The sequence below is a fragment of the Trachypithecus francoisi genome, unplaced genomic scaffold (assembly GCF_009764315.1).
Source record: "Trachypithecus francoisi isolate TF-2019V2 unplaced genomic scaffold, Tfra_2.0 Lachesis_group8, whole genome shotgun sequence".
Taxonomy (NCBI): domain Eukaryota; kingdom Metazoa; phylum Chordata; class Mammalia; order Primates; family Cercopithecidae; genus Trachypithecus; species Trachypithecus francoisi.
The window spans coordinates 105,247,420-105,262,083 of NW_022681473.1; the positions used below are offsets into that span (position 1 = coordinate 105,247,420).

At 40.8% G+C, this 14,664-nt stretch overlaps 1 protein-coding gene across 9 annotated transcripts in view; it reads right to left on the minus strand.

Annotated features, from left to right (window-relative positions):
• SIK3 (SIK family kinase 3) overlaps positions 1-14,664 on the minus strand; it is a 258,205-nt gene that overhangs the window by 84,917 nt on the left and 158,624 nt on the right. For all 9 annotated transcript variants that reach the window (XM_033205496.1, XM_033205500.1, XM_033205498.1 and 6 more), the window contains one exon: positions 1,774-1,935. In XM_033205496.1, coding sequence (XP_033061387.1) covers positions 1,774-1,935 — 162 coding nt within the window. The remainder of the gene's footprint in view (positions 1-1,773; positions 1,936-14,664) is intronic.

Sequence of the window (14,664 nt, forward strand, 5' to 3'; positions counted from 1 at the left end):
CCTCTAAAAGCTAAAAAAGGCAAGGACACATTTTTCCTTCAGAGCCTCCAGGAGGAACAGTCCTTGCTGCTGTCTTCACTTTCACCCTGTGAGACCCAGCTTGGACTTCTGACCTCCAGAACTACAGGCTAACAAATCTGTTTTTTCAAGTCACTAAGTTTGTGGTAATTTGTTATAGTAATAACGAGACATTAATCAATCTTTTATTACAGTTTTAAGGGTTGTGACGGTTAGTAGGTATTATTACTATTAATTTAATTGCAGCTACAACAAATCATAACAAAAGAAGGTTTGAAATTGCCAGGCTTTTCCATGCCACACACCTCTGTGGGAACCACCAATATCTAGAGAGCTTTACAGAAAATAAAACAGACATGAGAGCAAGGAAAACATGATTTTATATAAGATAAAGGAAGCTTTTAATTCCTGTGTTACTCTGTAATAAGCTAGTGCAGGACTCAAAGAACTTATAAACGATGTGAAAGTTCTAAACAAAAGTGTAGCCGTCAGCTTCAGATAAATAAAAAGCTAGGTGATGCTCCAGGATGTAAAAGTGAACGGGCTTATCTACACAAAAGCAACTCTCAGAAGAATTGTGACCCTGCAAAGGTATCCTTAGGTAACTCTGACCTATGATAAAAATCCAAACTCTCAAATCTCACCTCTACTAAGGAAGAAAATCCTTAGAACTGCTTTATACCTTGCCTTTTCAAGACAATTACATTCTAGCTATATTTCAGTTTTCTACATGAGATGCCCTTCCTTTTATCTGGGAGACAGGGGATACATGATGCTATACTGGAAAGTGTCAGCAAACATAAATGGCTTATTTTCATATTTACAGTTTCTCTATAGATTGCAGTCACTTTCTTTTATCAGTAAATGGTGAGTTTGTATTCATTAGGCAAAATGCTGATAGTTTACTAAAGCATGAACAGATCGAGGCAGTGAAAAGTGCTTTTAAGGCACTGTCAGATAAGCAGACTAGTAAAATTTGAGAAGACAAAAAGCAGGACTGTCTATAAGCCACTCTAAGATCTATTTTTCCTAAATTATCATAAAATTACAGCCTTTGGAGTAAGTATGCTCTGTGTCAGCAGTGACATAAATCAACCTTCTTAAGTGAAGGTGAGAGGGTATACAATTTTAGCAGTTTTCCTTTCTACTTTATTACATATTTGATTTCTTATTATTTAAAAAAGAACTTGTTAACCAAAGTAATAGTATTTTAAATATCATCCTTTCCCTTCTTTCTCCCCAGCCTAGTTCCAGTTGATACTAAATTAAAAATAAATAGGCCGGGTGTGGTAGCTCACGCCTGTAATCCCAGCACTTTGGGAGACCAAGGCAGGCGGATCACTAGAGGTCAGGAGTTCAAGAGCAGCCTGGCCAACATGGCAAAATCCCGACTCTACTAAAAATATAAAAATTAGCCAGGTGTGGTGATGCTCACCTGTAATCCCAGCTACTTGGGAAGCTGAGGCAGAAGAATCGGTTGAACCCGGGAGATGGAGGCTGTAGTGAGCCAAGACTACACCGTTGCACTCCAGCCTGGGCGACAATGAGACTCAGTCTCAAAAAAGGGGGGAGGGGTGCGGGGTGGGGAGTATTTTTAAAGTTTATCAAGTTTCAGGCTATTTGCTTTTCATCTTAAATTTTCCTTACTTTCACAATAGTTCTTTCTGAAGAGATGGAAACAGATAATCCCTTGCTTAAAGAACCCCAAGGAAAAGCTTCTTTGTCCCTATCTGACATCCTCAGTACAGTTCTCACCTGCTATTTTGATATTCAGATTGGCATCCAGAAGCAAATTTTCAGCTTTTAAATCACGATGAACAATGTTCCGACAGTGACAAAAATAGACAGCTGTGACGATCTGTTTGAACTTCCGACGGGCCTCCTTTTCTGCCATTCTACCATGGGCCACCAGGTGGTCTGTGTTGAAGAAGAATACAGTCAGTTTTCATTTTGGACACTTGGGTAATTTCAAAAGGTAGACTTAAGGAGGGCTACAAGGGGCCCTCTCAAGTGAGTGCGTGAAAGAGGCTAAATGAACAACGAGAGAACAACACATTGATAGTCCTGGTTTGCATCTATCAAAATTCATTAGTAATATGTAGCCAAACTATTTTAAGTATAAATCCTGTTATACAAAAGTATGCATAAGAACAAACTAGTACTTTCATTAGGAAAAGAGAGTTCTGAGGGTTATAAGGTGTTTTTCAAGGGTCATAGAACTCAGTACCTTTCTTTTCATATCCCCACTGCAGAAGATTGCACAGACATGAGCAAACACACACATGAAGATAAGTATCAGAAATATTTCCTGTGTTAAAGAGGAGGTAAAAAAGCAAGGCCTCAATATTCAATCATTTAAGGAAAGGGTGGACAGAAATTAGTCACTGCTAAGGGGAGAAAACTGCTCGATAGAACACTCTGTTTTGGTTACTATCTTTTCTGCTTTCTCAAAGTTCTTAGATTTGACATAAAAACACACTTACTTGGTAACTGTTCTCTGGAGCGAACAGTGATATACCTACATCTTTATATCTGCATTTATGGGGCTTACCAAATGGTTCTTAAAGAATGTTAATTTTTACAGATAACATCAATTAAAAACCAAGTGAAGTTTCTACCAACTTAAATAAAATCATTTTCATTGGCCATGTTGTTAACTAAGGCATATCAAAAGAATTTACATGTGATAAAATCTATAATACTATAAAGCAGGCTATCCTCAATATTCAAAACTGATTTGATGGATTAGCAGGTTCTTTAAGAACTTTCCAATAATAGCAGTAGGTTTATACCAAACCAATGACATACATATCTTTGACTCAGTTCTTTATCAAACCAACAACACATATAGGTCATGACAGCTAGTGGGATTAGAAATGTCAGCTATGATACAGTTGCTCTGTTAGAAATGTCTAATGGTCTCATGAGCACTGTCCTTTAATCAACTGATCTAGCTGGGAAAAGGACATATTTGCCATCCTAAGCATCCTGAGATAGTAGGAAAGTGAAAACTGGGGGAATACAGATAAATATATTGTGATTTATCAACAGTAGCTTTGGTAAGAATACACAATTGTTTTGGTGACATCTCACTCCCTCTCAGGACCAGTCAGGTGTATCTTTCCTTCACCACAAAGAGGAAGTTCAGGGTGGCACATATTTACTAGCAATAATTGCAAAGACTGAGCGCTTGTGGCAAGAAATGGCAGGGGAGGCTGAAGAAGGGGAGCTAGATGCCAGCCCATCTACAGAGCAGATTGTAAAATAATTCAGACTGCATTCTGACCACAAGGTATATAACATTCGGGAATGCAAATACGATAGTCACTTTAAGAACATATCTTATATGTAGATAATATAAATCATTTAAAAAGATCCTCTAAGGAATTACTGTAATTTTTGTTCACCACACATAAGGCTTTTGAAGCATCTCCCTCAAAAATACAAGTCATTGTTATAGCCAAGATTACCAATTTAATAGAAAAAAAAAGGAGAAAATAAGAAGTCTTCCACTTAGCAGTTAAAAGGACTAGAATCAAGCTTTCCCCAGGAGGTCAGAGGTGGGGATAAGCAAGCTCCCACTCGGGTGTGTTTAGGCTTCCAGTGAGGTCGGCTATGAACTTTAAACAACATGAAGTCCAAACTAGGGGCAGTAACTTAACAGAAGCTGTGAAAGAACTGGCCGTCCATCAGAGGTAGAACGCTATGTTTTAAGAGGCCATTTTATAACAGTACCTGCTCCTTTGACCCCCTATTTCTCTTAACCCAAGGCCTAATTATTCTAATAATATGTTTTAGTTGCTAAACCTTGTCTAATTAAAGAGCTTTGAAGAGACAGCTATTCTTGAGAAACATAAAAATAAACCCTTACGAAGGTTTACCATCAGAAGCTCATTTGGCCAAGCTACCCATTAATTAAAATGCCCAAGAGACATTCGTCTGGCAGTAAATACTAATTACCAGAACACATCAAAGTGCTTCTTAAATGCTGCAGAATGATTAATTTCACAATTTCCAAAATAAGTGATTTTCTTTTATTAAGAAACTCTTTATAAATTTCTACGTACCTTGTTTTCCTAAAGTGATTGGAAAGTTCTCAAAACTGTTATACAGGCCTGAGCTGCTGGAATGCAGCCTAGTTCTGTTTTATCTCTACAGTGACACATCAATTGTCCCTGGACAAATCATTTATCCTGCCAATATCCCCGCCTCTTGATCTTCTAAATACAAGTAAACTCTGTTGCATGCTATACCCAAAGGAAGAACAGAATATTTGGGAATAAACGCGTACTCTGATTAAGAGTATCACATGTCAAAACTTTAACTTTCAAAGATGTTGCAAAAGACATTTTTGAAAAGGTCCACTCAATACTATATAGGGAATACTTAAGCATCTAGTTAACAGAGCACAAAGTCCTTCAGGATGCCGTAGAGCTTAAAGGTGATTTTTCTATACATCGAATGTCCCTGTTAATAGTTCTGGTTAAAAGATGTCTATAAGAGCGCACTGGGTAATACAGCTTAAACTATAATACTTTCCCCAAAGTTACCTTCAGTACCCCTATAGTTATAGATACAAAGAAGACAAATCACTATTTTTTCCCCCTGGACTCTAAATACACTTACGGAACACAACACTTTTTATTTTTATTTTTTTTTAAGTGTTTGCATTAGATATTTGCTCCCAGTCATTGTGTTTGGGGTTCAAGTTTTCTTCTCTTTGGGAGCACTGTGCTCTTCACATGCAAGCCCCTCCCAGTGGCTCAGTCGCATTCAGACTAAGCCTCTGCTCTGATTTTTGCCCATCTTATCCCCCCAACCCCTACTCCCATTGGTTTGCTTTCACTGTAAACCCACGAGGTCTAGTGGGTGTGCCAGGAAGCCAGCGGCCTGCAGTGGTTTTCAGTCCCTGCTGAAAATCGCCTTTCAGGTGCCTGCTGACAAATGGCTGCTTTATATTCGTATATGCTCTAGAGGCAGGCAGCAAACATTCTTCAAGTTCAAATGTGATATTTAACTTTCAGTGAAGAAATCCAGAGCTGTAGCCCAGCCTGGACTTAACACATAGTCACAGCATTTTAACAAATACTGCAGTACTTTCAGAAGGCAAATGAAATCAAATGGCTTCTGAATCCACTCAATATGCAAAGCAAAATACATGTTGAACCTTGTCAGGATAAACTCAAATTGCAAGGAACTCTAGAGTTGTTCTGCTTCTTCCAGGCAATTCAGTGAACTAGCTCTCCTAAATACTGAGCCACAAACACTACCCATATCCTCATCCCAATCATCCACACTGCAGCCATGCCCTCAGCTAGAGTCCTGCCCCCTCCTCACCCTCACCAATCTAAACAAACCTCAATTAGACACCTGCTGCATAAAGTCAAGTCCACCACACTAAACTTTTCTCACCATCAATCAACTACTTATCTATTTAGTTGCCATTATAGGTCTGGGACAAATGTAAAGTTTTCTTTGACCATAGCCTCACTCCAAACATGTACCCAGACAGGGATGAGCTGTCTCTCGGTTAAAAGGGAAAAAAATGGTTCTCCTGTTTCAAGTGCTTTTCAAAAGTAAAAAGAGTTTAAATTCTCTTTCTCACTTTCCCATGACCATGACTTGGCATTGGTCTTCTTTAATCTTTTTGGTCTGCCCTTCCTTGCAAAATGAAAAGAAGTAACTGATACTAAGAGATTTACAGACCCCACGAAGAGTAATATTGTTAGAAGTAGAGGAAATGGATTTTGAAGTTTCTAAAGCATTAGAGCACCAGCACGTAAGTTTGCTTCAGAATTCACTGTTTGTAATTTTGTCCCGATCTTACTCAGGGAGAAAATATCTTGTGGTACATTTAGGTTCTGACCTTTCAAAGAGCAAAAATACACAGAAGCCAGTCTTAGCTTCCCTAGGCCAGCTTCGGTGGAGTGTCAGAGGTATGCCACTAATGGGATAGTGGTGGGGAGCCAACATTTCTTAAAATAAGTCACTTTTCCACTCTAAACAGACAGTGTCTCCATTTGTCTGCTAAATCTACAACTCATAGCTGATGCAAAACACTAGCTGAAAATGAACATACCCTGACAGCAGGATGAGCAATAGGCAGAAACATCACAATTCAGTGAAGAATTAACCCAGCCTAGAAAGGGGGAAAGGCAGTATGTGTGCTCATCGTCATCTTAGGTGACTACCTGAAAAAACTTCTGCCAATTCCAAACTAACCACAGCTAGTAGTTATTTGCTTTGCCACTCAGTTCTATCATTTCTTCTTCCTACACCCATGGAAACGACTTCCCGTTTATCAAACAAACGCTTCTTTCCAAAAAAGCAGGGCGAGGCCAAGCTAACACAGCTCCCCCTAAGCAGGTTAATAAGAGTGCACTCACTTTCATATCCTATTGTCCTCTAACTCCCAGGCAGGGCTGCCACTGACCAGAGGAAGACGGCTTGTCATTTTTGTCTTCCTTGCCAAGAATCCAACTACCTCTTACTGGGCTTCTTGACTTGTTGCTGCTTCTTGTTACTATCTCTTTTCTTCGCTCTTCCATTGACCAGGCCAAAAACTTTTATGGCATCTTTCATTCTTCTCTTTCTCTCACACCCTGCATCCTATCCATCAGCAAATTCTATTAACTCTACATTCAAATCATATTCAGAATCCAACTATTTCTCACCCGTGTCTTCACTCCACTCTAGTGCCACCAGCCTCATTTAACAGCAACTACCTTGCTGCTAAATTTCTGCAAAAATCTCGTAGGATTACTCCTCAAAAGAGCAGCCAAGGTAGTAATCTTTTTTTTAAAACTTTTTATTCTGAGATAATTATAGATTCACAGGAAATTGCAAAGACAGCACAGAGAGGTCCCATGTACCCTTCGCCCAGTGTCCTCCAATGGTTAAATCTTATATAATTATAGAACGATATCAAAACCCAGAATTTGACATGGGTACAATGTATACGTATAGTTCTATGTCACTTTATCACATGTGTAGATTTGTGGAACAACCACTGCAATTACTACAACAGCAATGACAACTATTAGGACTCAGTCATTACTGAGTACTCTTCCCCTGTTCAATTTTTTGTATCAAAAAAAGATACAAAAATATTTCACCACCACACATATCTCCTTTGCACTACCCCTATACAGTCATGCTTGTTCCTCTATGCCCCACCATCCCTAACTCCTAGAAACCACTAACCTGTTTTCCATTTATGTAATTTCATCATTTTAAGAACCCTATATAAACAGAATCACACAGTCAGCGACCTTTTGAGATTGGCTTTTTTATTTTCTTGTGTTTGTTTGTTTTTTGAGACAGAGCCATTCAAGCTGGATTGCAGTGGCAAGATAATGGCTCACTGCAGCCTTGACCTCCTCCCACCTCAGCCTCCCAAGCAGCTAGGACTACAAGCATCTGCCACCATGCCTAGCTAATTATTTAGAGATGGGGTTTCACCAAGTTGACCAAGCTGGTCTCAAACTCATGGGCTAAAGTGATATTCCTGCCCAGGCCTTCCAAAGTGGTGGGATTACAGGCATGAGCCACCATGCCTGGCCTGATACTTTTAGTCACCATAATGTACTTAAGATCCATCCAAGTTGATGTGTCTATTAACCATTTGCTCCTTTTTTTTTTTTTTCTGAGGCAGAGTCTCACTCTGTCACCCAGGATGGAGTGCAGTGGCACAATCTTGGCTCACTGCAACCTCCACCTCCCGGGTTCAAGTGATTCTCCTGCCTCAGCCTCCCGAGTAGCTGGGACTACAGGCGTGTGCCACCACACCCAGCTAATTTTTGTATTTTCAGTAGAGACGGGGTTTCACCATATTGGCCAGGCTGGTCTCGAACTCCTGACCTCATGATCTGCCCGCCTCAACCTCCCAAAGTGCTGGGATTACAGGCGTGAGCCACCGCATCTGGCCCCATTTGCTGGTTTTTACTGCTGAGTAGTATAGCATGGAATAGATGTACAAGAGTTTCCTTATCCATTCACCCACTGAAGGACATTTTGGTTGTTTCCAGTTCTTAGCTATTACAAAGAAAGCTGCTATCAACAATTAAACAATTGTGTATAGAATTTTATATGAATATAAGTTTGCATTTTCTCTTTTCTTTCTTCCTCTCTTTCTCTTTCAAGAGACAAGGTCTTGCTCTGTTGCCCACGTTGGAGTGCAGTGGCTCGATCATGGCTCACTGCAGCCTCAAACTCTTACACTCAAACAATTAAGTCTGCATTTCTATTTAGCAGGGTCATTCTTTTAAATCTTAAATAAGATCACATCATTTTTTTGTCACACCCTCCAATGGGTTCCCAGCTCATGACCTCTGACCTCACCTTCTCTCACTGGCTCTCTCGTCCTACTGTACCACATATGCTACCTTGCTATTTCTCAAACACAGCAGAAATACTCCTGCCACAGGGCCTTTGTTCATTCTGTTCTTTCTACTTGAAATGCTCCTCCCCAAATAGCTGCATGATCTTTTACAAAAGTATAACCTTCTCAGAGAGGTCTTCCCCATCTCCATTGTCAGCTTACCTCCTGATATTTCAATTTCATATTCACTTCCCCTCCGCACCTTATGATTTCCTAACAAATGACACATTCTACCTACTTCGTTTGTGTATTACCTGTCTTCTGCACTAGCAAACAAGCTCCATGAGGGCAGGCATTCTTGCCATTTTGTTCAATCCTGTATCTAGTACAAGGAACGGTATCTGACACATATTAAGCACTTAATAAGTATTTATTAAAAGAACAAAAGATGATTGAACACATTCCTATCCCTGTTTATTAAAACTATTTCCTGAACCTTAGATTTTATTAGCAAAATGAATGCCAAAAGGTATTGCTCACCTGAATGAATTCAAGAGTCTTCCCAACTAATCCAAAAGGGGACACTAACATATATGACCTATCTTCATATATCCAAGTCTGTACTTCGTATACAAGCAAAAAGCACATTAAATTTTCTTCTGTCTCTTCCAAACAAACTAAACTTTTCCTTGAGAGTTTTGAGAAAACACAATTTCTTTGTGAAACACATTATCACAGATATGCTTTAGTTTTGAAAATGTGGAACTAGAACTATTTTAATTTTTTTCTATGCCTCGTTATTACACCTAAAATAGTACTCTGCCTATGATGGATACTTAATAATTATAGATTAGGCCAGGCATGGTGCTTCACGCCTATAATCCCAGCACTTAAAGACCAGCCTGGGCAGCAAAGCAAGACCCCATCGCTACAAACAATTTAAAAATCAGCCAGGCATAGGCCGGGCATGGCCGCTCACGTCTATAATCCCAGCACTTTGGGAGGCAGAGGTAGGTGGATCACCTGAGGTCAGGAGTTCGAGACCAGCCTGGCCAACATGGCAAAACCTCATCTCTAGCCAAAATACAAAAAAAAAATTAGCCGGGTGTGGTGGCACATGCCTATAGTACCAGCTACTTGGGAGGCTAAGGCAGGAGAATCGCTTGAACCTGGGAGGTAGAGATGGCAGTGAGCTGAGATCGTGCCACTGCACTCCAGCCCGGGCGACACATCAAGACTCCGTCTCAAAAAAAAAAAAAAGTATTTCTAGACTAAGCATAACCCCAGGCAGCCTTTGAAATAGAATCTCATATATTACAAAAGGCCTTTCAAAAATGTTATTCAAGTTTTCTCATATAGTACCAATATTTCTCATGCTACACCAAGGCATTAGCAATAGTTGGTTTGCTAATCCTGTAACAGAGGTTCTAACCAGATGCTAGTATAATCTGCATGCTCCAAGTCAACAGAGGTACCTTCTGATTTTTTAAAATATTGACTATCAAAATGTTGCAATCCTAGCTCTAACTAGGTCTTCCAAAGGGAACAGCTCAAGTACATGTCTCCAGGGAATTTTATCTAGCATGAGATGGTAACTAATGCCAATACATAAGGCGAATGGCTTCCAAATTCACTGTTTCTAGTCACTTAACCTCCTGAGCTCCAAAATCCTGTTTTCAAATGTCTATTGAAAAACTTCATCTAGGTGTCATAAAGATATCTAAATTTAGGCCAGCTGTGGTGGCTCACACCTGTGATCCCAGCACATTGGGAGGCCAAGGTGGGAGGATCACTTGAGTCCAGGAGTTCAAGATCAGCCTGGGCAACATAGTGAGATCCCATCTTTATTTTTATAATTTAAAAAAATTTGAAAGACATATAAATTGGCCGGGCGCGGTGGCTCAAGCCTGTAATCCCAGCACTTTGGGAGGCCGAGACGGGTGGATCACGAGGTCAGGAGATCGAGATCATCCTGGCTAACATGGTGAAACCCCGTCTCTACTAAAAAATACAAAAAACTAGCCGGGCGAGGTGGCAGGCACCTGTAGTCCCAGCTACACGGGAGGCTGAGACAGGAGAATGGCGGGAACCCGGGAGGCGGAGCTTGCAGTGAGCTGAGATTGCGTCACTGCACTCCAGCCTGGGCGACAGAGCGAGACTCCGTCTCAGAAAAAAAAAAAAAAAAGATAGATATATAAATTTAACATGGACAAAACTGAACTAACGTTCTCTTTGTTTGTTTGTTTGAGATGGAGACTCACTTTGTCATCCAGGCTGAAGTGGGGTGGTGCGATCTCGGCTCACTGCAACCTCCGCCTCCCAGGTTCAAGTGATTCTCCTATCTCAGCCTCCCAAGTCACTGGGACAACAGGTGCCACCAGGCCCAGCTAATTTTTGTATTTTTAGTAGAGACAGGGTTCCACCATGTTGGTCAGGCTGGTCTCAAACTCTTTACCTCAAGTAATCCACCTACCTCGGCCTCCCAAAGTGCTGGGATTACAGGCATGAGCCAACGTGCCTGGCCTGAACTAACGTTCTCTTTATTTTCCTGCTGTAACCTAGTTCTCCTCCTGAATCCCTTTTACGATCATCTAGATGTCCATGAAAGAAACTCTGGAATCATCTTCAACTCCTCTTTATTCCCCACTCTTAACATCCAGTTACTTACACAATATGCTAAATTTTTGACTTATATTGAAACAGTATGCCTCCTCCTCTCCATCCTTCATGTTTCCCTTTCTGTCCACCATCCTTTACATTGTTACCAGTTATTCTAACACATTTCTTTGGTCGTCTCATTCATTTAACTTAGAACGCTTCAACAACATCTCATAGCCTACAACATATAGTTCTAATTCATAAACACGGCTCACCTGCATGTGTACTTGCTGTTTCACCAACAAGCTGTACACTTTGCTCAGGGTTTTACTTCTTGCTTGAATGTCCGTCTCCTATTCTCATTCCCATCCCCACCTGAACTTTGGAATTCAAGGTTATCCTTTAAACTCCAGCTTAAAGGTTGTTTCTCTGAAGCTAACCCTAACCTACTCACCTGCCCGAGAAAAACTGCTCCATAATTTGTGTCTAATGACATTTAGTCTATCTGCCTCTATGACATCAGTGAACAACTACATTACAGTAATTTCTTATCCTGTGTGTCTTCCCTTCCAGCCCATGGATTTTTGGTCCACGGATGGGTTTATATCCACGAAGCACTGCAAGACGTAGACAAATACGTAGAGTGTGTTTCTGTTTGTGTAGGAAGGAAGGGAAAATACAAATAGGCATGTGTATGTATGTGTGTATATTTATTTAGATTTGCCAAAAGGAATAATGTTAAATAAATGGTTACTTATGGAAAAGGTATGGAAGCCAGACACATGAATGCACCCTGTTTTGTAGCTTTAACTTTGAAAACAAGAAATGTCTTACACAATTGAAACAATTCAGAATTGAATCAAACAGAAGAAACATTTCTAAAAATTGAAAGCAACCTGTAAAAAAAGTCAGTAGATTCATGGTACATAATACCTAACTGTAAGTAAAGCTAAAGTATTCTGCTAGAGCAGCCCAAATAGACTAAGACAATTATTCGTGGGATATATCCTAAGAACAAGAAGAACCACAAGTCTCCTTATTATTTGTAATACTACTGGTATTGTTTTCAATCAATCAGTCTCTCTCCTCATTCATATCAAAAAAGTGATTATGTTAAAGTCATCTGGAACCACAATTTTCAACACAAAAGAAAAGAGAACTAGAGATAATATTTAAGAAATAAAAATGCTGAAATCTTACATTTTAATTGCAATGTTAGCATAAACTCGTTTCATTTTCCTCTCTATTAAAAATATATATTTCATAGCTCTGTCCCCTCCTCAAAGCAATCATAACCCAGTAGCACTAACGAGCATCCCTGAGACCCATATTCTGGTCTTTAAATGTTATTTTCCATTTAAAGAAACCAGAGTTGGCCGCGCCACGGTGGCTCACGCCTGCAATCCCAGTGCTCTGGGAGGCCGAGATAAGCAGATCACTTGAGGCCAGGAGTTCAAGACCAGCTTGGCCAACATGGTGAAACCCCGTCTCTACTAAAAATACAAAAATTAGCTGGGCGTGGTGGCGTGTGCCTGTAGTCCCAGCTACCCGGGAGGCTGAGGCAGGAGAATAGCTTGAACCTGGGAGGTGGAGGCTGCAGTGAGCCAAGATCACACCACTGTACTCCAGCCTCGGCAACAGAGCGAAACTCTATCTTAAGAGGAGGGGAGAGGAAGGGAGGGGAGGGGAAGGGAGGGGAGGGGAAAGGAGAGGAGAAGAAAACCAGAGCTCCTAGGAGAAACGTTTGATTCCACGTCTGGGACAGGAAATGTTCAAGATAAGCATAGGACATCTTGCCTAAAAGCAACAAAAATATCAAAGACTATTGAGCTCACATCAGAAGGACACAGGAGTCAGCCTGAAGAGGCTCCAGGCTCCCATGGGCTAAGTGGAATAATTTCAGTATCAAAAGAAGAATGGCTCAGTGGACTGAAGCACATAAAATATACTAAAATCCATAATTGCATAATTATATTACAAAATAGAAAACGAACTTCCTTAGTTTCCACTGGAGATTGCTAGAGAACCAATTCATTATTCTAAAAACTGACACATACCGGAAAAGAAAGAATCAAGCATTTATCTTGTCGTTGCTACAGTTTCTAAGTAGTTTAAAAGGCAAAGTTCTTTACAGAAGAATAATAACTCATAAATGTAGAATGAATGAGAGAATTCAAATAATCATCATTTTGCAACTTCTTTTTTTTTAAGACAAGTCTCGCTCTGTCACCCAGGCTGTAGTGCAATGGCGCAGTCTTGGCTCACTGCAACCTCTGCCTCCTGGGTTCAAGCGATTCTCCTGCCTCAGCCTCCCAAGTAGCTGGGACTACAGGTGTGCATCAACACGCCCGGCTAATTTTTGTATTTTCAATAGAGACGAGGTTTCACCATGTTGGTCAGGCGATCCACCCGTCTCAGCCTCCCGAAGTGCTGGCATTACAGGCATAAGCCACCAAGCCTGGCCTTGCAACTTCTTTTTTTTATTTTATTTTTTTTTTCGAGACGGAGTCTCGCTCTGTCCCCCAGGCTGGAGCGCAGTGGCCGGATCTCAGCTCACTGCAAGCTCCGCCTCCCGGGTTTACGCCATTCTCCTGCCTCAGCCTCCCGAGTAGCTGGGACTACAGGCGCCCGCCACCTCGCCCGGCTAGTTTTTGTATTTTTAGTAGAGACGGGGTTTCACCGTGTTAGCCAGGATGGTCTCGATCTCCTGACCTCGTGATCCGCCCGTCTCGGCCTCCCAAAGTGCTGGGATTACAGGCTTGAGCCACCGTGGCCTTGCAACTTCTAATGAAATAGCTAGGCAACTAAATGACAGGAGTAGGTAAAACATTAGGTAAAAGATTGATGGGAAACTTTATAAAGGATCAATTTGGTGAACAATAACTAAACCTGAAGATTATTCTAAGTATCAGTAAAAGTGGGAAAATCAGATATTATACAACTCCTGAAGAAGTGATGCAATAAAAAACTATGGGGCACTCCTGCTTCCCCTCCAAAAACGGAACTAACCAAATTCCTAAATGTAACTTCCACTTTCCAAGAAACACTGAACTACAGGAACATGTTGAATGACACAATAAAGATATGATCAGCCAAATTCCAAATGTAGGACACTTTTTAAGACAATCCATAGCATAGAAAAAAAGTAAATGTTTGTAGGGAAGAGATGAGGTTGTTACAGATTTTTTAAAAATTTAGATTATAGGCCGGGCGTGGTGGCTCAAGCCTGTAATCCCAGCACTTTGGGAGACCGAGACGGGTGGATCACGAGGTCAGGAGATCGAGACCATCCTGGCTAACCCGGTGAAACCCCGTCTCTACTAAAAAATACAAAAAACTAGCTGGGCGAGGTGGTGGGCGCCTGTAGTCCCAGCTACTCGGGAGGCTGAGGGAGGAGAATGGCGTAAACCCGGGAGGCGGAGCTTGCAGTGAGCTGAGATCCGGACACTGCACTCCAGCCTGAGCAACACAGCAAGACTCCGTCTCAAAAAAAAAAAAAAAAAAAGTTTAGATTATAAAAATTTAAGACATTTTTCAAATCAGTGGATGTATGGATTTGTTGCATCATAATTTGTACAAACTGTAAGAAGATGTTTTGAAACGTGCAGAAAGCTAAACATGCCCTGGCTATTACATGACAGTAAGGAATTACTGTTAACGCTGTTGTATGTAAGAATGGTATTGTAGACTGTAGTTTTGATTATGAATTTACTTTACCTAACTATAGA